Here is a 27933-nt window from a genome sequence, read left to right as displayed (position 1 = left end):
AAAGAAAGTCAAAAAGTACATATTCATAAAAGCAGAGGAGAGGTCACGGAGAAATGTGAGAAAAAGAGAGAGAGATACTGTTGGGAGAAAGGGATTTTTCAGAGGTACGCACAGAGAGATGGCTCCAATGAGAGAAGATTAAAGCATAGATGGAGAGAAAAGGGGGTGAAAATGACATAGGAAGGGGAGGGGGGTGGAAGAGGAAGAGGACAGTGAAACAGAGGTGAATGGGTTGTCGTCTGTGCGTCCAATCAGTCTTCAACCGAGGGTACACAGCGACATCAATTTAAGAGCCAATTCTTCTCCATTATCTACAGAAATTGCCAATAAGGTGCAGTATGTGAGAGTGTGGAAGGATTTGGTTTGAGGCCATGTGTGTGTGTCTGCAGAAAATATTACTTGTTGTGTGTGCATGAGGACTTTTAATGTGTGCTTCTGTGGGTGAGTGTGTGTGTGCATGTGTGTGAGTATGCTTGCCTGCATTGCTTGATAAGTCTTATGAGCAGTTGTTTGTGCACAATGTGTGCTCCATGTGTGTCTACAGTGTACTGTATGTGTGAATAAAATACATTTGTGTCATGTACAATGTATGTGTCTATGCATACATGCTGTAATTGCCTATATGTGTATGACTGCCTGCTGAGTCCTGTATGTGTGAAAGCCCTCCTCTGGTCAGAGAATTAGTGCTGAGGAGGATTAACACACTCACTTCTCATTTGTGAGTGTGTGTGTGCGTGTGTGTGTTTGTAAGGGTCAACTTTATTTGTCTGGCCTTTAATCACATTAAAAAAAATAAATAAAATAAAACATAAGAGTTTCAGTGTTTTTATGTATCACATGAAGTAAATGACATGTGCTCAGTGTGTGAAACCAGTGAGCTATATTTACTCCTCTGTTGACTCGTCTTTATATGGATTACATGTCAGAAGAGTAGCATGAATCAAATATGAATCCAGCCTTTGTATTCTAGCTGTGAGCTGGTGACAGCAGGCAGGGTGGCTGCTGCTAAGACCACAGTGCTCCACAAAAGAGCTGCTGTGCACCTCAGCAGGACACTGCAGTGAGGCTCACTTCTGATCAAACATAACGGGAATGTGTGGGAGCCTATCAAGTGTGTCATTTCACATTGCGAAGAATCCAGGAGACCATACAGTCACCTGCACCAAAAGTTAATAAACCTTTGAAATACTTTGCATAGCTTCCTTATTACTTTTTACTTTGTTATAATATAATAGTAAATCTTGCGCATGTTTGATTGGATGTTGAGCTTACAGACAGGTGTGTGAAATCAGTGAGGATGCACAAAAGCCTGTACATACTGTACAGGAAAATAAAACACCCAGAGGTCCTTCCCTAAATAAACCATTGTACTGTGTGTGTGTGTGTATGTGTTGTGCTAATGCTTATGTACATAAAAACACACATGTACACACCTTTCTCCCATTGGAGCTAGTTCAAGAGGAAATTAGTAACTTACTTGTATGATATATACATGAGTGCCTATAAAAATCATTCAACCCCTAGGAAATTTTCCTGTCTTCTTGTCTTATAACACTGAATCAAAGTAGATTTAATGTGAATAATAATGCAAACAAGTATTTTCATTATATTTATTAGAGGGATTTTGTAGGTTATATTAGTAATTAATTTAGATTGCTTCGTAGGATTTTAACATTTCTGTTGATCAATGTCAAAGGGCCACATTAAATCCCCTCTAAGTGAACATAATAAATACCTAAATAACTTAACCAAAATAATTTTGCATTAACTAAATACAAATATATATATATTCTTTTAAAAAAATTTGAAAATATTTTGTAATATCTTATACGAATGCTGTGAACACGTCGGCCCACCTACCATAGTCTGGAAGGTGGAGTGCAGTTGTGTTAAGAACGGGGGCTTTCCAGCCAGCGCCAACACTCTCTTCTCTACCATGGTGCACTCCACGTCATCATCCTGGATCACAACGTCCTTCTTCAGGATCTTTATAGCGTACAGATCCTCTGTCCCTTTACGCTCTGCCAGCATTACCTAGAGAGAAGAAGAAAAAGGGAAGGAGAGGATAGATGGGAAATAAAAGGAAGATAAATTCATCAATATTCAAAATCTTTATGGCACACAGCTTCTCTCATGTCTATATACCAGGATCACCTTGGAGAAAAGAAGGGTGCAGTGAAGAAAAGAAAGACAGAGGGAGAGAGAGGCTGAGGGTGGGGGCCAGACAGAGAGATAAGGGAAGCTGTGACAGCAGGGGAGACAGGGGAGCTACTGTAAAGGGCAGGGATAAAGGAGTAGAGTGATGAAGAAAGGCTTCTCTGACTGTTTTGGGTTAGACAGTCAAGGCACAAATAAAGAGAGTAAGGACAGATTGGAAGAAGAATTGAGTAATAGAGAGAAAAAGAAAGGCAAGACAGAGGGAAAGGAAGTGATTAAAGGCTCCTTTACATAGTGTGATAATGGCTATCTTGCAAGTTTACTCCGTGTCATTCTGTTTGAGATAGGTCTCATAAAATCTTGGTTGCACTTTGTTTCAATATCACGGTATCAGTTCTGAGGCTTGTCAGACTATGAGATAAATGCCTGATGAATTGTAGCACTAAGATTTAAATAAATAAAATTCTAGCAGACATATCATCAACTTGCATCATCCCTAGGTGCCACCCACATCTTTTGAAAGTGCAGCAAATAAAGGCTTTAGCCACAGCACTGGCATTGTTTTGTTTTAAAGGGGTACTCCATTGATTTAGCATTCACAAAGTTGGGGGCCTCACAAGAGAGAAAACATTGACTATTAATAGTGTCTTTAATGTAAGTTTCAAGTCTAACTTGGGAAAGCCCTGATGACAACATCAGGATTAATTTATTCAAAAATGTGATATATACATATAGCACTGTTTTCATAGGCTTAGCAATACTCCTTATAGTTGGGTAAAGTAAAATTCATGTGTAAAGTCAGTGGATAAAGAACTCGCACAGTGTATTGAGTGTAATTTTGCATTATATTCAAATTGGCTAGTTTGTAAGCATGGACTGCAGCAGCAGTCATATTGTGAAAATTTGGGCCTACATTTCTGACAATGTCAAAATTTTGACACAGCCCAGTTGATGATAAAACATTTACGCCTGTACAGCCCTGGACAAATTGTCCAGTGTATAGTGGCTTTAATTAGTCTTTCTACTTTCATTTCTCCTTTCTTAACGAGAGAGAGGAAGAACAGAGGAGAGAGAGGAATGTAGGGAATCACAGAGGGGGCAGTGGATGGAAACAGGATTTGTAGTGCCTCAGTAGATTTTTATACTGTGTCTTCTCTTTGCCCTTCACTGACATTGAGGAGGAGAAAAAGTCAGAATAGAAGAGAGGGGTTTATTTCACATTTCTTTTTCAGGATCTTTAGGTCACACAGTTGGGGGCGGGTGGAGATAAAGCAAGTTGGATGGGTGAAGTGGGATTAGAAAAGTGGGAGAAAAACTGAAGGAGGATATGAAGGGCGGGAGGAGAGGAGGGACAGGGGGAAGGCAGCAGTCCAACAATTCAGGATCCTATGTGATTCAATTGTTTAGTTTGGGAACACATCTACTTGGGAACACATCTGCTTGTAATCACACCTATGAGACATACACAAACTAAAAATCCCAAAAATAAAATTAAAAACACACACAATAACACATGGCATGGGTGGTGGTTTCATATATAATCTGTGGCTGCTGATTCTCGAGGAGGCCTTGCATTATTGTGTATACATGTTTGGTTTGTCTGTGTGTGTGTGTGTGTATGTGTGTGTGTGTGTGTGTGAGTGCGTGTCTGTGTGTGTGTGTGTGTGTGTGTGTGTGTGTGTGTGTGTCTGTGTGTGTGGGTGTGTGTGTGTGTGTGTGTGTATGTGTGCACATTTGTGTGCTCAGCAGTTAAAATGTCTTGTAGCCAAGGTCAGACTCCTGCTGTTCTCAAACAGAGGAGTAAACATTCACTTTGGTTTCTTGATGTCTCCCCTTTCCTTATTTTTCTATCCTTCTCTCCTCACTTCCTATCTCCTGAAGACTCCAGTATCTGTGGGAAATAGCAGGTCAAATGTGGTCTCACAAGTCTCACATTGGAGGTCATCTCATGAAAGTTGAAGTAGGCTTGTGACCATTTCAGAAAAGTTCAACTCTCTGGACTGAAATCTGTATGGGGGATTATATGAACAACTGTAACTTAAAAGGTATATCAATACTATGTAAAGTTAACCATGACACACTGAGAAAGTGGAGCTTTAAAAGAAACAGTTTCACATTTGGGAAAATTCACTTACTCGCTTTCTTGTACAGAGTTAGATTGGAAAATAGAAATCCCTCTGTCCATTAAATTGTTCAAAGGTAATACAATCTGCCTATTAGCACCTCTGATCAACACATTCATCTTGTTGATAATAATAAAAACTACAATTACCATCTCGCAGTTGTATGCCTCTACCACTCCAGAGTCATACAGTCACACTGGCCTTGACCTCGGACCATCAAAATCTAATGAATTCCTCTGAGTCTTAGTGAACATTTGAACCAAATTTGAAGAAATTCCTTCAAGGAGTTATGGAAATGTCGCATTCACAAGGCCAAAACCACGTTTAGTGAGGTCACCATGACCTTAATGTTTGACCTTTGACCACCAAAACCTAATCAGTTCCTTCAGTCTAAGTGAATTTTTGTACTAAATTTGAAGACTGAGATATCATGTCCACAAGACGGACAGCCCAAAAACAATATGCCCCCTGCTCGGGCTGTTGCTGGCAAAGAGGCATAAAAACAAGTGTTTCAATGTTGTATTACACAGCAGGGCAATGCACTGGACAATTTCTTGATAAGTAGCAGTAGCATCCTGGAGTCTGTGCTGCGCAGGAGGATAAAACAAATTCATTAGCGAACTTTACAGATTTTGCTATGTACAGGCATTAAGCTAATTAAGCTAAGCTGATTCCCCAAAATATCAGACTGTTCACTGAAGGCTGATTTTGTAACTAGAGGTATGGTTCTTTTTTTTGAAAGAGTCAGATTAAAGCTCACAGCTTCAAGATCATCACACATATTTTGAACAGTTACAGTGACAGCTAATAGCGAAAACTTCTCTATCAGGCTTTTTGGTGCTGCAGTAGGACAAAGAGCAAGATACTTAATTTTCAATTTTCCCTATTATCAGCACAGATATAGTATCGTTTCCTCATGTTCGACTACTCTGCTGAAAATTGTCATCTTGCTGCATAGATTTCCTCTTTCTATCGTTCTAAAACCAATAAAAGCCCTTTAACAGTCTATCTTAACACAAGGGTGCAAACAGGCAAGAAAAGTGGAAGAAAAACAGCTGAGCTTTCCATTATACATCTAGCATGGTGTGTTTGTAGATTCCACAAGGCTAATTGAGTTCTGGGACCTCAACAAACGAACTTTCATTCAATTGTATTTCATATTTAAGCCTTTTATTACACTTTCTTTGTTAATTTGCATAAAACACAGGGTGAACCTCATTAGTGGAAATATTTGCAGCTACTAAACTGCTCAAGTTTGGTAGAGTTTTACTGATTTATGGATGTGTTTTAATATCTCATTCCTCTGGCACAGCAAGACAGACCATTCTTTAACCAAAATGCCACAAGCTTAACCTCCACAGTCAGCTGACAGACTGTATGTTTGCAAACAGCAACATGTGCTGTCAAGCATCTGTGAGCAATGAGCAGAACCACTATCTGCTCACTCGTTGTAAGTTGGTATAGATAAGTGTCAGCTTAATGATGTAAATGGAAAAACATATCACATTCATTATTCTCTGTGAACCTGTCAGGAATAGAGATATAAGCGTGACCTTATATCTACTTCCTTCCCTATGAGATCGGAAACTTAGCAGCTTTGCTGTTTATGTCTTATACATATTCAGGTATGTTAATATAGAGGGGTTACTGGGCTGGCGATTCTACAGGGAGAGCAGTACAGATGGACAAAAAGCTATATTTCTGTGTGTGTATGTGGGTGTGTGTGTGTGTGAGGGCAGCCACAGTTCAAGAATGTGCACTGTAATGTTCAGCATTAAAGTTTTGATATCTATTGAAGTTGGACGTGTGCTGGTGGTGTCCTTTGACAAAAGGAGTAAAAAAAAAAAAAGTCATTTATTGAGGGAGAGAGGGGGCGTGTTCGGGTGTGCATGAACTCATCCCATATGGTGGCAGAGTGACTCTATGTAAATACAAACTCTATAAAGTTAAAACAGAGAGGAAGGACACCATCTGGCCTGAAGCTCATTTTATGCAACCACAAAGACAAGGACAAGACCAACACCGGAGAGGGAAGGCATAAAACCACCAGGGTTTCATCAAGAATCAAAACGCCTCCACAGACAGATGACGCACATACCATAAGCAACAACTATCCATGGTGGCAAATGTAGCAAGATGAGTGTATGCTGTTTTATTCATTACAGCTTTTATGTTTTGCATGTAATCTTAGGCAGTCAGAGTTACATGTCATTATCTCGTTGAGGGTCAGTGTCTTACTCAAGGCCATTTTGCTCAGTGTCATTCATAAACTGGCTACTCGACTTCAGTATGAATTGTGGTGTGTGTCATTGTTGGCCCTTTTATCCAAGAAAGTTGTTCAGGGTCATTTGACAGAACACCAGTCCCGAGGAGATTAACTGTCATATGTCGTAAATGATGCCAGTGTGTTTTCTCTACTGACCTTGCAGAGTGAATTTACCCAGGGAAAATAAATGAAACCACACTCTGCTGCACTGCATTATACTGCACTATGTTGTATTTCGGTGGGCTGTGTAGTTTTCAGTGGTATGCAGTCACCAAGACAGTGTGTATATCATGTCTAGCCCCACACAGACTGTCACTACAAGTCACACTGGAACTTGTTTTTGTTGGGGGCCTCCTTGACTTATCCAAAACATTTAAGTCTTTTTTCCACCCACATTTTTATGTCTACATGAGATGACAGTTTGCAAGTTCTCCCTAGCCACATGGCATATCATACTATTTTGCAACAGCAAAAACTGACCACAATGAGACGTGATGTATCATATTTGTGGTGTGTTAGTGTTACAGTGTGAAATGTTGATTAAATTAACAGCAATTTTGATTCATGGTTTTAAAAATTTCTGGAATGTCACCATGTGACAGGCTGCAAAGGTTGCAATGTCTCTGGCAGGTTGTTTTAACAATGTTGAAATGCTTTAGAAATGTACAATATTATAGGTGTAATATTGGCAGAATATTGTAGTATTTATTTATTTTTTTTGATTCACTGTATGTACATTTATTGTTCAGAGAAAACTGGTCTGGCTACCATGGTACATTTTGCTTAAATCTACTTATACAGATCATTCATTATAACATTGTTTCCTTGTCGGTTCATGATCAGCAGATGGGTTTAATAGTAGTTAAGTTTTCCTCTAAACTCTTCCTAAAATCACAAATCTATCACAAAATCCTGTGATCAGTCCATTGGTCTGTGACACCACAAACAAACCCAACCAGAGCCTGCTTATATTGGGGCTCAGACCCTCCTTTTCAGGCAGTCTCAGTCTGGGTTTCTGGTTCACACCAGAGTTTAACCAACAGCTTATACACCATCCCAAATTATCCAAACCAAACAGGCATGCTGCTGCATGATGCCATGATCAAAGTACTGTGTGGTGCAAGCAGAAATCACTTGTATGCTTGTGAAGGGTGTAAAGAGACATGAGAATACTAGTCACGCAAAAGCATGAGTGTGCCCATGAGATAGGCTTACCAATGTGTGTGTACCTTATTATCACACTGTAAGAAGGTCTACAGTGAAATGTTAGCATGCGATACATATGTCCTCAGACACCGAAGCAGAAAGCGCAGCTCTGAAGGAACCTGCCTCCCACGCAAACTCAGGAACATTAAAATAACACACAAATCACATGAGCGCCTGTTTATGTGTGTGTGTGTCTTTTTAATTCTTAAATCAGCTGGTATTCACACACACACACACACACACACACACACACACACACCCACACACACACACACACACACACACACACACACACACACAAGCTAGCTATAACTGAGCTGAGGTTGTATCAATCTCCTGTTGTATGCGTGTGTGTGTCTACGCTTTGTGTTCACTCATGCGTATCTGAGCATGTCTCAGGAATCCGTGTGTCTGGTATTCCGGTAACGATCGAGCCTCCTCTCTGTCTCTCCACGTTGACGCATCAGTGTAGCTTTAAATGCCTGTTACCATGGAAACAGGCAGCCAGTATAAAGGTCTGGTACACAGACAATGGTCTCTCTTTTTCTCTCTGTCGTTCTCTGTCACTTGCCCTCTCTCTCTCCACTCTGCTGCTCATCCTTTACCCAATTTTCTCTAGCTCTTTCTCTCTCGCCACATCCTCCCATCCTTTCTGTTTCTTGCCTTGATTTTCATTCATTCATGTCAGTCTTCCCTTGCCAAGGTTTCCCCCTCCTTTCTCATTCTCTGTCTTTTCATTCACTGTGACGTTTTTACCTTTCGCTCAATTCATTCATGCCAACCTTGCTGCCATCCTCTCACATCTCTGTCTCTCTATCCTTTCATCACCCCCTCCACTTGTCACATCATCCTCTTCGTCCCTTTCTCTTCATCCATCTCTGTCTACCTGCGCTTCATCTCCTGTAATTCTTTCTATCTCTATCCAGGACTTTCGTTCCATCTTTTCTTTCCTCTCAGCTCTGTGTGTGTTAGATTAGAAAGCTCTAATACTCAGCCAAACCAAAAAAACACAAATGCTCACAGTGGTATAATCACAGCATGCAGTTAGAGCACTGATATTAAACTGTGTGTGTGTGTTCACATGTACATGGTGACTATACACTCACCAGCCACTTTATTAGGTACACCTTGCTACTACCGGGTTGGACCCCCTTTGCCCTCAGAACTGCCTTAATTCTTCCTTGCATAGATTCAACAAGGTGCTGGAAATGTTCCTCAGAGATTTTGGTCCATGTTGACATGGCAGCATCACACAGTTGCTGCAGATTGTCGGCTGCACATCCATGATGTGAATCTCCTGTTCCATCGCATCCCAAAGGTGCTCTATTGGATTGAGATCTGGTGACTGTGAAGGTTGTTTGACTACAGTGAACTCATTGTCATGTTCAAGAAACCAGTTTGAGATGATTTGAGCTTTATGACATGGTGCGTTATCCTTGTGGAAGCAGCCATCAGATGATGGGTACGCTGTGGTCATAAAGGTATGGGCATGGTCAGCATCAATACTCAGGTAGACTGTGGTGTTTAAACGATGCTCAGTTGGTACTAAGGGGCCCAAAGTGTGCCAAGAAAATATCCCCCACATCATTACACAACCACCACCAGCCTGAATTGTTGATACAAGGCAGGATGGAGCCATGCTTTCATGTTGTTGACAGTAATTCTGACCCTACCATCCAAATGTCACAGCAGAATTCAAGACTCATCAGACCAGGCAACTTTTTTCCAATCTTCTATTGTCCAGTTTTGGTAAGCCTGTGAATATTCTAGCCTCAGTTTCCTGTTCTTATCTGACAGGAATGGAACCCGGTGTGGTCTTCTGCTGCTGTAGCCCATATCTGCTTCAAGATTCGATGTGTTGTGTATTCAGAGATGCTCTTCTGCATACCTTGGTTGTAACGAGTGGTTATTTGAGTTACTCTTGCCTTCCTATCAGCTCAAAGCAGTCTGGCCATTCTGAACTGCTGCTCACTGGATATTTTCTCTTTTTCGGACCATTCTCTGTAAACCCTAGAGATGGCTGTGCAGGAATATCCCAGTAGATCAGCAGTTTCTGAAATACTCAGAACAGCCCATCTGGAACCAACAACCACACCATGCTCAAAGTCACTTAAATCACCTTTCTTCCCCATTCTGCTGTTTGAACTTCAGCAGGTCATCTTGACCATGTCTACATGGCTAAATGTATTGAGTTGTTGCCATGTGATTGGCTAATTAGATATTTGCGTTAATGAGAAGTTGAACAGGTGTACCGAATAAAGTGGCTGGTGAGTGTATATGCTCCATTTATTCAGAATCTGGTACGCATGCAAATTGTGGGGGGCATTGTATTAGAAGGTAAAGTATATCGTGGCTACTGCTTTTTCTGTTGTGATCGTAGAGCAGGACTGTGAAACTTCAAATAACACAGTCTTCCTCTTGTAATTGAAAAGGTTACTTCACAAGCAATAAACCACACCCTAATTCAATTCGGTACACCCAATGGTTACAGCTACTTGCGACAGACATTGATGTTTAACTGACATTACTGAGTCAGTTTGCTGATTTTATAACTATTCTCTATTTCTGCTACTGTGACAATATCAATACAGGAACCTCCTTAATGTAGCCAAAATGTTAATGTGCAAAATTTTAAAGTCTCATGGATGGTACGTCATTGTCAGTCAGTGATGATTCATCCTTTATCTGCTGCCATGTGGACAATACATTTTAATCCACACTGCCACGAGCATTTCAGCTGCTTGCTACACATACGTGTTGGTACAAAGACACAACAAGCGTACCTTTCCGAAGCTGCCCTTTCCCAACACCATCAGGAAGTTAAAGTCAGACAGCTTCATGCGGTCTTGGTTGCCATTGGAGTCGAAGCGGGATGCAGCATTGGCCGATTTGCCTTCTGTGTTCTTGCCTGGTCCAATCTTGGCTCTCTGAACGGAGGAAGGAAACAACAGAGACATGATCAGACAAAACCTTAAACATTCAAAGACACTACAGTGGACTCACAGAGGACTGAGTTAGCACAAAATTTTAATGTATAATCCTACTAAAATTAGCCTTTTAATAGTATTTATTGATGGGAAGTAAGAGATTTCCTCATTCACTTTCCCCACCCACATTTGTCCCGTAGGTTCTGTGATTGAAACCAGCGGGACAAATTTCAAATTTCATTTCATTATTTTTCATTTTTCATTCATTATTATAACCTGCGGTTTACTTTATGTGGGACCAGGAAATTGAATCTGTTATTAGTATAACTTAGTTTTTTTGTTTCATTATTAAAACAGCCCAAGCTTTCATAGATTTGTGTATTGAGAGATGTGAGATCTTGAAGAACTTGAAGGCAGAATAAGTACATCTATCTCTTTAGCACACCAGGCAAAGCATGATTCCTCCTGACAAATTAAACATATATGCTATTAATTATCTGCACCAAAGTGTTATTGTTTTAGGTAAATGTGCCAAATGTGTCAGTTATATCAACTTAGCAAACAGTGAAATGTTAATGCTTATTGATACTACATTTAAGATGGTTTTCACACCAGGGCAAGGTTAATGGATTTCACTGCCAACACTGATCAAAAGATATAAGAAGCTTGACTTTACACTGAAATGATAAGATTTTACACAGAAACACATATTTCACACACTCATGGCCACAAGTTTGAAACAAAATAAAAAGACAAAAACACAGCCAATCACTTTTAATAGTTCATAAAATAAATAAATCACTCTGATCACATACAATAAGTCAGATTATAGACACCATAGTTCTAACACAAAAATGTCCTTATAAACACCAAACAACACACAACTTTTGCAGGTAAGGCCTCTTTTTCAAAATTTGGGGAATTCATTTTTGTTATAGAGTCAGAAGTGGAGGTGGCAAATATGTTAATCGGGGAAAGTTCTAAGGCTTTTCTTTCATTTTCTTTCATTTATTCTGTACAGGCACTTTACTCCCCAGTTCACACTTTCCATAACAAATATGCCACTCTGTCACTCTGTTCAGTCATGACTGTCACCACTTCCCTTGTTTCTGTCCTTCAACTGCTCTCTTCCACTCACTCTGAAAGTTCTTGTACCATCTCTCTTTCTCTAAAATAATTCATTTCTATTTCATCTTTATACATGTAGCCTGTGTCTCTGACTCTCCATTTATTCATGTCTGTCACCTCTTCCCTGTCCCTCTCTTCTATTCTCTCTGTACTTCATTTCTAACTCTCTCAATGTATCCATCTCTGCCTCGACCTTGTCCTGTCTCTGCCATGAGAAACTTCTATTACAATTTTATTCTCCACTTTGTTCAGCCGTGCTATGATTTATCTATGATCTTTAGACATTAACAGAGCACCTCCTCACTCCAACACAGACATATGAGATGGATACATCTTATGTTATCAAATTGTATCTTAAACTGCTGATCCACTCTGAGTCTCTCTGCACTTCTTCTGTCCTGTGGAGTTGCAGTAATTTCTCCACTGTCTCATCTTGAAAATTGACAGAGTGCATCCAACTATTCTGCTGCTGCTGTGTACTGTGTGTGTGTGTGTGTGTGTGTGTGTGTGTGTGTGTGTGTGTGTGTGAGATGCAACCCATACGGTTTTTGACTCATCTATGGATAAAAGGCACTATCTGTCTCCATCTGTTGTGACACACACACACACACACACACACACACACACACACACACACAAGGGGGAGGAGTCAAGGTATTTGTCAGCAGCAGACCATGCTGAAGGCAACACTCTCAAAGCCTTCAGAGATTAATGCTGCTCTCTCTGTCTGTCTCTGTTTACAATCAAGTATTTTTTTGTGCACTTTACAAAATATTACTGTATGAGGATGAATGGAAATAGAAACATCTAATAAAATGTCTTGACACCCCAAAAGGTTTAAACACTGATTGGAGGTGGTTCTTGCCTTTGTGAATAGAGAGTCACTAATGCACTGAACTGGTGATGAAAATGCACCTGTCCAATAAATTATGACATTATAAAACCTTTAACTAGCTCATCCCAGACTCTGTCCTAATGCAGCCTCAGGGTAGCAGCCATGTTCAGGCACAGTTAGTCTCCGGGCTCTAATCATGGGTCTGAGATACTGTGAATTTCATACAGCTATGAAGAAGAACGACAGATGAGTCAACAAACCAGGGAGGAAATAGTTACCATCACTAGTTACATCTAAATAAAGTCCAGTATCAACACTACTAAAATCAGTGTTTGTTTGTATGTGGTTTCGCTTGTTAATGAACAGCTTCAAGCGAGTCTCTTCAGGTGAGTTGTTTGGATGATTATGCGATTAGCATCCAAGATATCAGTGAATTATCACCACCTCCACGACACATACTGCATCATTTTGCTTGCTACAGCCTGTGGAAATGCAGTAAATTAAAACTTTGTTTTAAAGTTTCTGGTAATTATAGAAGTTGAAACTTGCTGTGTCTCCCTTGCTGTCAATAAATCTTCTCCCACTGCCTGTGCATCTGTCTTGATCTCACATCTCTATACCTCAATCCAGCTTCATCTTTCCTCTACCCCCACTCACACTCCTTTAATTCACACCCCTGCACGTGTACAGGAACGAGAAAATAGAGAGAATGAAGGAAAGACAAATCTAACATACAGAGAAGGTGAGGAAAGAAAGAATAAAGTATGAATAAAAAAATACAGCAAAAGTAAAGTAGTGAGTGAGTGAATGAGTGGGCGAGTGAGTGAGTGAATGAGTGGGTGAGTGAGTGAGTGAGTGAGTGACTGAGTGAAAAGTATGTTAGTATTACTTGAAATAAAGTTGTTCTTTAATGTAAGTAGCAGTATACTGTTGGAGTAGGTCAAGGTGGAGCTAATTCTAACAATTTTACTGTTGCCAACACCACATTATGATTTCTAAGATCATCATGTTCTGGATCTAAAATCTTAATTAGCAAATTAAATAAAAAACTGCACCTATAAATATTGTACAAGTATAAAGAAGCATAAGATAATCTGCTCCTTAACTTCCCCTGAATAACAATTTGAATGTGTGTCTCTGTGCATACTCATGACATGCATTATTTATTACTGTGACTGTTTTATATGTGTGTATGTGTGTGTGGTTCTGAATAGGATGAAATGGACGCATGCAGATCATGTTACCAAAGTGAAATTTCTCTCTGCCTCTCCCTGTGTCTTTCTTTCTAAACTTCACCCTAGAGGTAGCCTACATGCCTGTGTGTGTGTGTGTGTGTGTGTGTGTGTGTGTGTGTGTGTGTGTGTGTGTGTGTGATAGCCAGCCCCCTGAGAATGTGTCTCAGTGAACGTCTGAGGACCATGACCTTGAGGAGATGGAGGGGAAGAAAAACAGATAAAGAGAGGGAAACACACAGGGGGGCATTGAAGGTGACAGAGGACAAGACAGATAAGTGAAGGAGAGAGAAGGAAGCCAAATGAAGAGAGAGGGGAGGAGGAGTGGAGAGAAATAGGTAACAGAAGGCTAATACCTCTCCACAAAGCCAACATCCAGACACTTAATCAAACAAGCGTGTTGAGTTAAGACTCTGAATGTGACAATGAAAATGATCACATACTGAGACTGCATACTTATCTAAGAATCACAGAATGTGTGATAAAAATGAGTATACCTTAGGAGTCCCGGTAAAATAAAAAAAGCAAACAAGAAGATTTATGGCAATACTAACTGAAACGTCCTGCGCAGATTTGGAAATGTGAAATGATTCTGAAAAGGGAAATTATACCTTTTATTATCCTGAATCGCAACCTGGTCTGCAGCTGGGGAAACAATTTCATCATCTTTAACTGACATATCACAGTTGGCTAAATGCCAAATTGATCAAAACCATACAGGTAGATTCTTCCTACAGCAAAAAACAGAAAACAAACTCTGCTGCTCCACAGTCAAGAGTCTGGTCAGCTTTAGTCTTACATAGTGACTGCATAAACACCAACTGAATCTGAGACAGCTGCTCAAACAGACAGACAAACAAAACATGTTATTAAAGGAATAGTTCAGTATTTTGGAGTCAGATGAGAAGATTGATACCCCTCTCTTGTCTGTATGGTAAACATGAAGCTGAAGTTGGCCAGCTAGCTTACTGGAAAGACTGGAAACGAAGGGAATAAGCTCACCTGTGTCCGAAGGTAACAAAATCCTCCTACCAGCATTTCTAAAGATCACAAATTAACAAGTTCAATTTAGTTTGTTAAATCCACATAATAAAGAGTAGAGAAAATGCCAAGTTTTATAGGGAGTTATGTCCCAATTTATCAGCTAGTTGCAACCTTATGGTGATGAGAAGGAGTAAACAAACAAGTTTTAATGTGTTGATGTGGTGAATCTTATAACCTCTGGACTGAGCCAGGCGAGATGTTTCACCCTGTTTCCAGTCTTAATGCTATGCTAAGCTAACTGGCTGCTGCTCCTTGTTTGCCATACAGACATGAGAGCGGTATTTATCTTCTCATTTGACTATCTGCAAGAAACTGTCAAGGTTTCACTGTTTTAAAAGTGAAACCTGTCCTTAAACCACAACTGAAGCTAAAGCAGGGACAGGTGAGGAAACAAAAGTGAAACTGCCCCAAAAATCTTTCATTATCTCTGTGATCAACACATAAAATGAGTCTCTAATGTTTTGTGGCTTAGTGACAGCAAGACAGAGGGAGAAGAGGAAAAGAGAAGAAAAACGAGGAAATACACAGAGAGGGGCTATCCTCTGCCAAATGTGTTAATGACTGGGCCTATTGGTCAGCCACACACACACACACACACACACACACACACACACACACACACACACACACACACACGTCTGGACCTGCAGTGTGCCAGACCGGATGGTACTATAAGTGTGTCTGCCAACTGCTAACAGCTCTCCCAGAGAGGCTCTCACTCAGACACACAAAGATGCTCTGTGCACACACACGTTCACAAGCCTACCATACCAACACATTCAAACATATGCAAACACACATTTATATACACCTCTACATTAAAAATAAATTTTTTTTTTTTTAAAAACACACACACAACTAGACTAAAGCTACAAATGTACACACACCTCAAATTTCTGCCGTAGCTCCTCATTGCCCTCCTCCCCCTCCGGAGGAACTGGAACATTGAAGTACTCGCCTTCTTCCTGGGAGAGCAGCTTAAACCTGAAGAGAGAATATTTCCAGTCAAATCAATTCACAATCAGTTTATTCGATTTAAGCGTATAACTACTGCCATTAGCTGAGGCTGCTGACAGGTAGTGCAAACCGATTTCAAGTCTAAGGATAATCATTTGATTATTTAGTAATTCACTCTCCTTCATGGTGATCTGACAGAGATGGGCCCGAGCACAGCGGAGATGCTTATCATTTCACGTAATCAACAGACAGTAATTTTCCATATTGGCCATATTACAACTGATGCCACAACCTCATATCTCACAGCAAAACTATTATATTCACAGAAACAACATTGTGCTGGGTTTTAATACTTTAGTGACACAGATCTCATCTTTTTACTTTTACACAGTTGAATGTGGAAAATGTGGCTCCTGTTGTTTGTGACCATTTTTATCTGCAGGATTCCTGATTCCTTTTAGCTTGACACAATAACAGTTTGAAATTGTATTATGCATCTGCTATTGACAATCTACCAACCTAAAATAGAGTTTAACAACATGAATCATGTGAATACTTTAGGGTTTTGCTTCATCTTTCATTTAGAAAGAGTTTTCCTCTGAGGAAATGTACTGTTTTCCAGGATATGCAAAATAATAAATATGAATAAGTAGCCATGTTATCCATTGTTAGTTATAGCCACTTCCAAGATGACCATTTCTGTTGGTTCAGAAGCCTTTGCACAATGGAAACATCTAAAGAAATGAAAGGCAAAACGAACTCTGCAAACAGGTTGCAGTTCTTATTTTAGGCATGTAATGTAGCCTATTTTTCAGCTTATAATTAAATCTTCTGTTAACTGTTTATGTGATATGATATATCTTAAAAAAGTGAGAGGAAGTCACAAGCTCAACTCTTTTGAACATAATTTCAAATTCCTCCCACAGAGGACAGAGAAGAAACTACTAGCTGAAAACAGACTTTTAGCTGTAAACTTGTAGCTGGTATGTTCATGTCACTTTCACTGTGTTCGTCCCCCTGGTTCCTGGGGCCAGCAGGTGTGAGGCTTTGGAGCTGCACATAGATGGAGTAGCGGAAAACACACACTTGCACACGTTCTGTCTGTTCTGAATATCAGGTTTTTAATGGCATCTCTCCACCTTCACCATTCTACCTCAAACGCTGGCATCTCATTAAAATCCTTGACAGGGCAGCGTCAGCAAAAAGACAGGAAGGGAGGTAGATAGAGAGATATAGAGACTGAGCTACAGAGAGAGAGTGGGAGGGAGGGTAGTGGAGAGATAAAGAAGCAGAGATAAAGAGACGGGGCAGAGATGCTTTGGCATGAATGAAAAGAGGAGCTCCAACTAAAGTATTTCTCCAACAGTGCAGTAATGAACAAGGTCACCTTCACTCTCCCTCCTCCTCTACCTGTGCTGTTTCTCTGCCTCACGTCTCTCCATCCCCTCCTCCATTCATCCCTCCATCCCTCCTTTAATCTCACCATCCATCCACTCCTTGTTTCTGGAGCTCCGAGATGCCGAAGGACAGTGATCCCATGAAGTCGTTGCGGCTGGTCAGATCCCAGTCCCACACCTCCACTGACAGACGGCGGTCTTTATCGTACTCCTTCAGGTGGCTGAGAGAGAAACAAGAACAAAACAATCAACAGCTGGATGATGGCCATAGGTGTTTTTTTAAATTTTTTGACCTCCTCCTACTGAAGGCTTTTCAACTTTAATATTTAACTTTATTATTTTTGATTCGTTGGATAGGTGCAACGTATCTGCAACCAGATGCCTGAAAATTCAATGCAAACTGTGATGTGGCTTATTAGGAACGTAATTGGAGCTAACTGCAGGAACTGACCCCAAAAGCAAGGTTTTATGAATAAGGAGCCAGATGTTTTTATCTGAGTGCCAGCGGTTATACATGCTTGGAAAAATTAGCATCATGTGATGTTCTTAAAACACTGCACTGAGAGAGTGAGAGAGATGAAAGAGAAGGAAGAGACAACATGGGGAAGAACTGAAGGAATGAGAAGAGAGGCCAAGGCAAAGACAGACAGAAGGTAATGATATAAGAAACCAAATATGGTGTAATGGAGCCTTACAATTTAAAGGTCTCATTCCAGATGGGGTTGAGGCAGCACTTTATGGTTTTGGTCTTCTGTTTACTCTCGCTGCGGGGATCTGGAATCAGTTTAAGCTTCACGTAGGGGTCTGAGAGACCATTCGGGTCCATGGGAACCAGATTCCTACCCTCTTTGACTGGAGGGAGAGAGGGAGGAAAGAAAGGTGGAAGCATCAGTAACATCATTTTGTGGACAGAAATGGGAAATGTGTGAGTGTGTGTTGGTAGCTTGATTTTTAGAATCACCAGTGCAAATAACAAAAAAACTAAAACAAAAAAAAAACCTGAATAATTTATCAAACAACCTGCAACATCATGCATTTCTAGGAAAAATACAGACACAATCATTTAAATTTATAATATTTTGCTGCATTTTCCATATTGTCACACCAACAGACACACAAGGAGATGGGACAGAGAGGACCATTAATTGATTTACCTGAAAATATTAGTGTTGCATATAAAAGTAACCAAATGTAATTAAATGCAACCTATTCATTGCTGAAGTCCACCTTCAAAGTAATGCAAAAAATGATAATATAACACATTTTTTACATTTACTGTACACATTTTAATTTTACTGTAATCTGTACCTTTCTGGTTATATTTTCTTAAACTTTATAATGAGCCATCTACAGTGCTGTATTTCCAAACTTCACCACTCTGATCCCCGTGGATGACAATATTATTTTCCTTCTTGGAGGAGCTGGTATGGGCACTCCTCTGATGTGGTGAGCCATTTTCGCTTAAAGTGATACAAGGAATAATATTACTGAGAAAATTATTATTAATCACCACACTTTTTTTATTTAAATCCCAGTCTCTCCAAACCCATTGCACATGTCATGCTGTGGATAGTCTGCAGGAATGGAAACTACAGGTGGCTTCAAATACATCATCACTGTAGAAGCAGACATGACCTGGAACTTTGCACTGTATATTATTGTGCACAGGTAACCTGCAAGTAACTTGTTAGTGGCATTACAATACATGTTACCCATAGGTAGCAGGTTGGCAGTTGTTCAAATCTTGTGTGTGTGTGTGTGAGCTGAATTTGAAAAGCACTTCCTGTCAGTAATCTATTTAGCAACAAAACTCTCCCCTGAAACCAGCAAATTCAATTAGTCACACAAACACAAACATGCACACACCAGAATCCCAAAGTTCTACCGGGGGTTAGAGCCTTGGGGTTGCCAGATCTGTCCGTAATGACCATGTAGACAGATGAAGGTTGCCACTTCCAACACTAATCCTTCTTTTGTGACTGTCTGTTACTGGCCTGTAATTGTATTCCAGACTTCTGTAAAATCCCCTGCGATTGAGTTTTGAGTGTATATGAATATGTGTGTGTATGTGTGTGTGTGCGCGTGCATGCAATTATTGTTGCCGGTCAAGTTGTGAGGTCACATCCAATTACCAGAAGCAGGGCTGGTGCTTCTGTGTCTTACACATGTCACTAGGGAAAACTCATACACACACACAAGAACCTTTACCACCTCCAATACACAAACACACACACTGAGCAGAATACTTCGCTGATGTAGCTCAATAATGATTTTAATTTAGCGACGTGGAAATTAAATATTGTTTGTATACTGTGTCAGGTCAAATCGTGTGAAGAGAGAAGGTAAACATTTTAGTTTTAATTTCTTCTTCCTTCAGACAGGGTAACCCTGGATGACTCCTGAGCAGGAGTTTGATTCATGCTGCTCAGAGGAGAGATCAACTCCTTAGATCAAATTAACTTTACACACCAGCTCAGAGTCCCTCCTATCGGAAATGTGACAGTCCTTATTTATGACCTCTGACCCAGTCTCCTGGCCAAAGATCACGATGAATCCATATACAAATGCAGAACCCTAAAAACATGTCTCTTGGTATCTGAATTTACTGGGATAGTAACACTAAGAATGTGGTAACATTTGTAGTTTTCTGCCCTTAGCTGGTTTAGGATTTACACTACTTTGTTACAAGCTAACCAAGATCTGTTTAAATTAAGCCGCGTGGGCTGACATGTTTCTTATTCAGTGGACTAGTCTGAATATTTGTGACAAGAGGCCTTCACAGGTCACGTCGATACTTTGTCACTAACGTTTACACCTGAGCTGGGCTGTGTCCAAATTATATCGTGTCTCATAAAGAAGGGGCAGCTGGGATCTTGTGATGCATCATAGTCATCACATTGGACAAATGTGTTTTTTGACTCAAGATAGAGATGATAAATGAGGGAAATGGGATGCATTGTTATTTGTTTTGACCAAGGCTGGTAGTTAATAGGTTGCAAATTCTACTATTACAATGTGAATACTATTTCTGATGTGTTTTGGCCCACATCTCCGTGTCCATGGGTCCTTTTTGGATTTGGTCCATTTTTGTTGAAGGTTTTCCATAGGTTCATGTCAGACCAGACCTCTACTTGTCACACTGTATCATTATGGCAACACAAAAATGGGGTGGGGTGAAGAAAATAAAGATAATTATACTCACTCACAGCAAATTAGGCTTCACTTTCCTGCACTTAGATATATCTTGTGTGGTAGTCAAAGAGTAAATGAAGAAACAGAGGGATTTTAGCTTTAGCTGAGACTGGAGTTTATTTCACAGATAACAAAGGACTGCTGGAAAAAGAAGAGAGGGGAGGAGACAACATGTTCTATACAGCAAAATTATGGGCTGCCATGATTGAGGGACAAATTATGTGGACTAAAAATGTCACATGTAATTGATACATAACAATTACAAGAAGCTGGTCCATCTTGTATTGTCACCACAGTGCACCTAAGTTCACCTGAAAGTGGAGTGAAACTTTTCAGGCCGCCTCTGCCCACAGTTTTTACTATTAACAACTGAGATACACAGCTCATGTTGCTGTGTGGAACATACAACATTCTTTAAAACCAGGACTGAAAGCAGATCTTCCCAGTGAGCTCGCAGTGTGCGAACACCTCAAGATGTCAGAGAAGAGGTTTTCATGTTATTGAAGTGCTATGCTTGCTAAGCTCTAAGAAGTTAACCACAGCACAGACCCAATGGCCAACATTAAGCCCTCAGCAGAGCAGGTCAATAAATATTAGATGATGCCTGTTAAAGTGACCATCAAATGCTGTTTGTGGGGAGCTATAAAGAGGCTAGCATGCCACATGGTCTCATAGGACAATTACTGTAAATAGAAAAGGGTGTGTGTGTTTTTGTGTGAGTCAACTGATCTGCTTGTGCAAGCACAGATGTGTTACATGCATGTGACTGTGTATACATGTGAGAGATTCTTACTTGCATACAGTATGTACTAATTGCAAAGAGCATGTATGGGTGTGTGGATGGATGTGTATGTGTGTGTATGAGAGTGGGAGAGATAGCGCGTGTATTTGAGTCTACAGGGAGAGTGAATGAAGATAAGAGTGCAGTAACAGCAGAATACTGTATGTGCACAGCGGCGTGGGTGTTGGCAGTGCACCTTTTCCCATGTGAAGCGGCCTCATTGGAGTCGAAGCAGGATTCTTATGTTCTGTCCAGCTTCTACTCGCATGTGTGCTGCAAAACTAGTTAAGTCTTTTTCAGATGACTCCCCTTGGGGGTGGTGAAATGGTATTGGCATTCATGGCAAGCATGTACAGTATATGTGCACAGTTTGGCTTGTCAAGACATATGAACATGCAAACCAAGCTGTGCAGAAAAAAAAACCTGCACCAAGATGCCAGGTAAAGAGTCCAGATCCTCTCCTGTAACATCAACATTTGTTCTGAATCCTCAAATGCTAGATTTAATGGGTTTAAAAGCAAAGATGTTGATGTGATGTTTGTTTTAACTACTCTATATTTACATGTGTTATCAACACCACAGAGGCCAACACCACAGAGGTTCATTTAGGTGCACTGCACAGTCCATCAGGAGTTACATCAGGGACTAGAATGCGACTTGTGTATTTGTTTTGACTCAGCTGCCAACATGATAAACCTTGATGAAAAGTCTTTCCAATGAAATAGATCAACTTCCCCCCATGGGTTCACACCAAAGAAAATGAAATGTTGATTGATGTTGAGCTCACTCCTAGCAGAGTGTGATCCCAATCCATCGATGAGACATTCTGCATTCGGTTAACACTGACTTGAAATCACAGGTGCAACATCTACGTTTGTTCTTTCAGCACAACCACAATACAAAAATTTCTGTTCAGTAGTCTGAGAACTCTTCCTGTCACATTATTTTATATTTTGAGTAAATAAGAGCCTCAATAATCCCCACAAGCCGGGGGAACAGTGTGAAGCCTGTGCTCAGTTTGTCTGATCAGGGCTACTGTGATAAACCACAGCTCAAACCACACCTAAAAACTTAGTGTAGAAAAGTCTGCAGTGCTGACAAGAATGCCAGAGAGTATTCAAATTCCCAAATCTCAAAACGGGACACCGTGATTCTGAGGCCCTGGGCTGAGCAACTGCATTCTCCCTGCTGGAGTGTCCTTGAGCTAGATGCTGATCCTCCATCTCCATTCGCCACTGACCCTGAGCTCTGATCTGAATGGGGGGGGGGGGGGGGGGCATCAAAGTGATCAATAAAGTGTCACTTTACACCCATGTCAAATGCTTTGATTAAATCCACAACTCCACAGTCCACAGCACAAATGCATGTCTCAGAGCAGCAGCCATTTCCACCAGCTCCTGCTTTGTTAAGCTGTAGAATAATTCCTGGTGGTTCGACAATTCCTTCTCTGTGTTGCTTTTTTTTTTTTTCTATCTCGCTGCAATGACGGAGCAAGCTGCTGACGGCTGCACACTGACCCCTGTGGATGCAAATGAGTATTGCATCGCCTCTTATTGACTGTAAACAACAGCCACAAGGAAAATGGAAGGATTTTATAACAAGTAGCTGAAGGGAGGAGTGTAACACAACATCCACACTTTAAACATTCATTTAAAGTGTGTATGTTGTGATAATATGATTCTTGATGGCTGTGACTAAATATAATGCATACTAAGACTAATAGACAGATGAGAGTAAAAAAATAAGACAGTTGGTTTTCCTTGATAGCTTCTACAATTTAGTTTTATTCTAATTATTCTGTTATTTTTTATATTCTACTGCTGTCCAAGCAGTCTGTGTGTGATAAGTCTGCTCTCTTATCACTTCCCACCGTAAATCCCCACTAATGATCAGTCTGCGAGCGTGGGAACCAGGAAGAGAGAAGAGAGATTGGGAGAGTGAGAATCCCAACAAAGGACTGTACAGAAGAAAATGATGTACCATACAGACACTGGCACATGTAATGTACATGTATTCTCTTTTTAAGTTTTCATTAAAAAGTTTTATAACTATTTTAAGCAATACTTAGTGGAGACACTGATGAGAAGATCCTGTAATACTGACTATTTTCTGTTTATTGTACAATACCAGAGGAATTAAATATTTATTTCTTCAACAACAGATCTGAAAATCTTTTTTTTTTTTTCAACAGCAAGAAAATCATTTGTACCTTTCTTGAGTGATCTACCGAAATCAAAGTTTGCATTCTGTTGCATTTAGTTATTAATTAAATTTCAGCATGGGCAAAATGCATTTACTAAATTCTACTTTGTACAACACAGATGTATAATGATCACTTGCTCCTTGGAAACTTCCCATACAAGTCTGTAAGCTCAAGATTTATAATACATTCAAATGCCATCCATCTGACCATTTCCTGCTGCCTATCAGAGCCCAGGTGTCGATGGTAGCAGGCTAAGCAAAGGAGCCTTTCACCCCAATATAGTATGTGAGTGGCAGAAAAAGAGGAGCTTGGACAGGATCAACATTTTTTATCTTTCACTCATCTATTACTTAAGCACAGCCAAAGCTGATACAAATTTATGTAGGCTGAGACTGGTAAATCCATCCATTTATATTGTAGGTCAGACTTGGGATATGAGATTAACTGTACATGAACATCTGATAACAAGACTTTGTGCCAGATGATGCAGGTTATTCCACAAAAGTCAAAAGTATTTGTGTGAATTCAGCTCATTAAGCACCAGAGCACAAATAGGGTTTTCTTACATGACTTTGAAGTTTAATTTCTGCCAACTGTTTTCAGTATGTTTTCAGTTTGAGTATTACATTATTTGTAATTCAGTTGACAGGGACCAAGATTTTCATAAATTAACCTTAAATTAATATAAATATCTGCTGCCACCCAGAGGTAACACATGGCACTACAAGAGTACAGCAAGGTGGTCAAGTTGTTTTTCACTTATCAGTGAATTAAAACAATCGCCAAGAATTGTTCAAGTGAGATATTTCGTCATTGTAGATTAATTTCACTGGAATATATGATGATGCAAAATAAATTGCTGAATGTCTTAATTGTTACTTTAACTATTCCAACAACTTGTGAAGGTATGAAAAGTTATAAGAGACAGTTTAGACCAGATAAGTTTTGAGCAGATAATGTGAACACAGAAGACAGTTCTGTTGATGTTTAAAGTTGTGGAGAACAGTGTGGATCTAATGCTGTATAAATGATTGATATTTAGTTTTACTGGTGAATTTTGACTGAAATGGCTCTCTCTGAGCAACACCCTGCTTCATATTCATACAGCGACATCATTCAGTCCTATGAGGCCATGGAAGCTGCCAGATACAACCAAAGCAATTGTGAAGGCTGATCAATATACTGCACTGTATAACATTATACTGTGGATGAAGATGCTTCCAGACACACAGAGCAACAGTAAATGTTCAGTCCCTCAGAACAAAAGTAAAACTCTCTGTATTTCAGTCAACAACCATACAGGAAGAAATCATGGACGAAACAGACTATTACATATACACCCACAGCATTCACAATACATCAGAAGTCAATGCAGAGGGTCAACTGCTGAAACGTTCCCTCTTATGATCTGACTATATCATCAAATGTCCACCAACCACCAACCATTTTGGGGGTTTTTGAAAGACATTCTGAGGAATGTAGGCATTTTACCTTAAATGACATTCTCCACAATTTTGAACAAAGTAATAATCTGAAACCAGATTCCTGGTACCTTGACTGTACTGCGTCTTATAGCTTAGGTACATACGGTAATATCAACATGATGGTAACTGAATATGTTAATTGTGATTTGCTTGTTTAGCATGAGGCTGAAGTGAATTCCAGCTAAGAAATAGCATTTGCGAACATGTAACAGAAATCACAGTTTTATGTGAGGAATCTGAGGACAAACCCTGAGTTGCAATCCAGCTTTGTAAAAAAAGAAAAAACCTGCCCAGTGGTAATGCTGCAAGTAAGGTCAGTCATACGATGATTGGTGTGTTAGTGACAAAGAGACTAATGTCTGTTTGTTTTGCTCAGTGATACCTCTTCTCAGTCATGAACCCAACAGCAAAATACAAATGCTTCAGTGGGTGAATGTGTGTGACACACTGTGTAAATAAATCTGACTCCTCTTTTTCTTTTGCTGGTTGAAGTAACAGCTCATTCAGTCTTGAGAAACCATGGAAATAATCTCATTTAGATAAAAAAATACATTTTACACGTCATATTTCTTTCTTTTTTAAGAAAGAAGTACGAAATAATGAAATATGAAAAACATTACTGCAGAAGAACAGACAAAAAAGGCAAATAAGGTCCCTGTAGTCTGTAGCATCTATTTTATATTACAGCAAGACTTTCTAGGCTGTGGGTTGTGTTGTAGGTGGAGCATCAGAGTTAGAGTATACATGCCTTATATGAACGTGTAGTTAAATCGGTTTGCAGTGTCATATAAAGATGTCTTTGCCACTAGATCACTACAGTTTTTGCGAAATAAATAAAAAAAATAACTGAGGCCCAAAACAGCATATTCAGTATTTGTACTGGCTTCATATCATAAATGTAGCTTCTATAAGGTACATTGTAGTGATTTTTGAATTAGATTTCTTAGTCTCAACTCATATTTAAGCTCTGTTGCATCATTGCATCACCAGCAGAGGGCAACAGATGACTGCTGTTCTACAGTAATGTCCTGACAAAGGTATTTGGTATTTCTTGCTGTGCAAGTGTGTGTGTGTCTGAGTTATACTTACTGGTAACAGTGAGTACATTAGTCTTGACCTCAGCAGTGATCTGGAGGCGACCTCTCCTCTCAGTGTGGTCTGTCCCACACAGGCTTGGCACGTTGGCCACACAGCGCTTATGGATGTTCATCATACAGTCTGGAAAACACACACACACACACACACACACACACACACACACACACACACACACACACACACACACACACACACACACACACACACACACAGAGATACAGTATATTTGTGGTGTTGTTTATTCTCTGAGTATATTCTATGGACAGTGAGCATTTCTTTCCATGGACATGTGTGCAAACAAAAATGTTATATTACTTTTGATAAATTGAGTCAACTTAAGGTATAAAGAGCTTTTGATGGATATATACCAACACTTTTTAAGGATGATTGCCTTGTCAGCGCAGTTGTAATACAGTAAATGATTAATTTAAAGCCAATGAGAAACAATACCGTAGACAGGTACCAGTACTGACAGAAGATGTAACCTTACTCATACAAAGATGTCGGCTGTATTGGAATAAGTGTATGTAACTTAAGAATAACTGTAAATACTTATATAAGGGTAAGACTATAAAATGATGCAGTATGTGTGCGCCAGTGGCAACATGATTAATCCAAAAGACAACATACGGTCACATCTCATGCCCTGGTGTATGAGGCCGTAGAGCAGGGAGCCACAGTGGTCACAGAAGGTCGGGCTGGAGTAGGTGTGGATCTTAAACTTATGCTTTGCCCTCGGGTCCTGGAGAGAGACAGTGACAGAGACAGAGTCATAAAGGGCAGGTTCCCTCCTCTACCATCTCTTTCATATTCATCTTTTGCCACCACACATTTCACTTGATCCCTTTCTATTTCACTACCAACTATCTACTACACAAACTATCCTGTAGGACAATGTAGCATTTACAGTTCAGTCCTAATGTGGGCCTTAATTTATGTGTATACTACTTAACATGTTAACTGCTGTGAGCGTGGGTGAGTGGCTATACATGGGCATCTAAACTGTAATGTGATAAAGACAGGTTTCAGCAGCATTTCCTTATTCATATGAATTTAGAAAGATCACAAAGGCAGCTGCATGCATGAGCCGTGTGCTTGCCTATGTTTGTGTTTGTGTAATAGCAAAAGAGGTCTCTACATGGAGTTTGTAAAATCCCCACTGAATTTAAGCAGATGCAGCAGGTTGGCAAGAGGTCACATCAGTTCTCTCTCACACACACACACACACACACACACACACACACACACACTCACACACACACACACACACACACACACACACACACTCACACACTCACGGGTAAAGGTCAAGGTCAGACCTCTTTCTAACTCTAAAACCCTGAAAATAAATGTTCCTCAATAACATACAGGCAGACTAAAATCTAAAATAAATGTGAGTATTTTCTTTTTTTTCATTTAGATATTATGTGCTTTGGACTGAGATAAGAAAACTCAAGTACCAATTCCTCTTTCATAAACATTCGTATCTAAGGCGTAACTAGGGCAGAAACACAGGCTATTTCTGTCTGATGTGTGAGTGTGTTACTGTTCATATGTGTATGTGTGTGTGGCCTTGTTTCACCATATTTGTGGGGTCTGAAGATAAGGGAGCCTACTATACTTGTGGGGTCCGGCAGCTTCGTGGGGACCAAAATGCTGGAATCCACAAGTTTAAATGGCTGTTTGAAGATTAAGATGCTTTTGGGTTAGAATTAGGCATCAGTTAGGGTTAGGGATTCAGTTGATGGGTCCCCATGAATATAGTAAGAATGTGTATGTGTGTCTATGTGTGTGAGACACCTGCAACCATGGCTCAGTGAGCATGCACACATGCATATAAGCACTGTGGTTTCAGTGTCTGATACACACACACACACACACATACATACATATTAACTCTAGA

The 27933-nt window shown here is 40.0% G+C and overlaps 1 protein-coding gene across 3 annotated transcripts in view; it reads right to left on the bottom strand.

Moving 5' to 3' along the window:
- The window catches only part of prkcbb (protein kinase C, beta b), a 99271-nt gene that overhangs the window by 29528 nt on the left and 41810 nt on the right, over positions 1–27933 (bottom strand). For all 3 annotated transcript variants that reach the window (XM_071474156.1, XM_071474153.1, XM_071474154.1), the window contains 7 exons: positions 26661–26772; positions 26022–26150; positions 17968–18124; positions 17359–17493; positions 15806–15902; positions 10536–10679; positions 1861–2034 (listed from right to left, as the gene is read on the bottom strand). In XM_071474156.1, coding sequence (XP_071330257.1) covers positions 1861–2034; positions 10536–10679; positions 15806–15902; positions 17359–17493; positions 17968–18124; positions 26022–26150; positions 26661–26772 — 948 coding nt within the window. The remainder of the gene's footprint in view (positions 1–1860; positions 2035–10535; positions 10680–15805; positions 15903–17358; positions 17494–17967; positions 18125–26021; positions 26151–26660; positions 26773–27933) is intronic.

The sequence above is a fragment of the Trachinotus anak genome, unplaced genomic scaffold, assembly GCF_046630095.1.
Source record: "Trachinotus anak isolate AG129_WGS33_773 ecotype Australia unplaced genomic scaffold, CSIRO_AGI_Tana_v1 ptg000003l, whole genome shotgun sequence".
NCBI classification, from domain to species: domain Eukaryota; kingdom Metazoa; phylum Chordata; class Actinopteri; order Carangiformes; family Carangidae; genus Trachinotus; species Trachinotus anak.
Note: the sequence above shows the minus strand (reverse complement) of the source record. Positions and strands in the feature narration are given on the sequence as shown.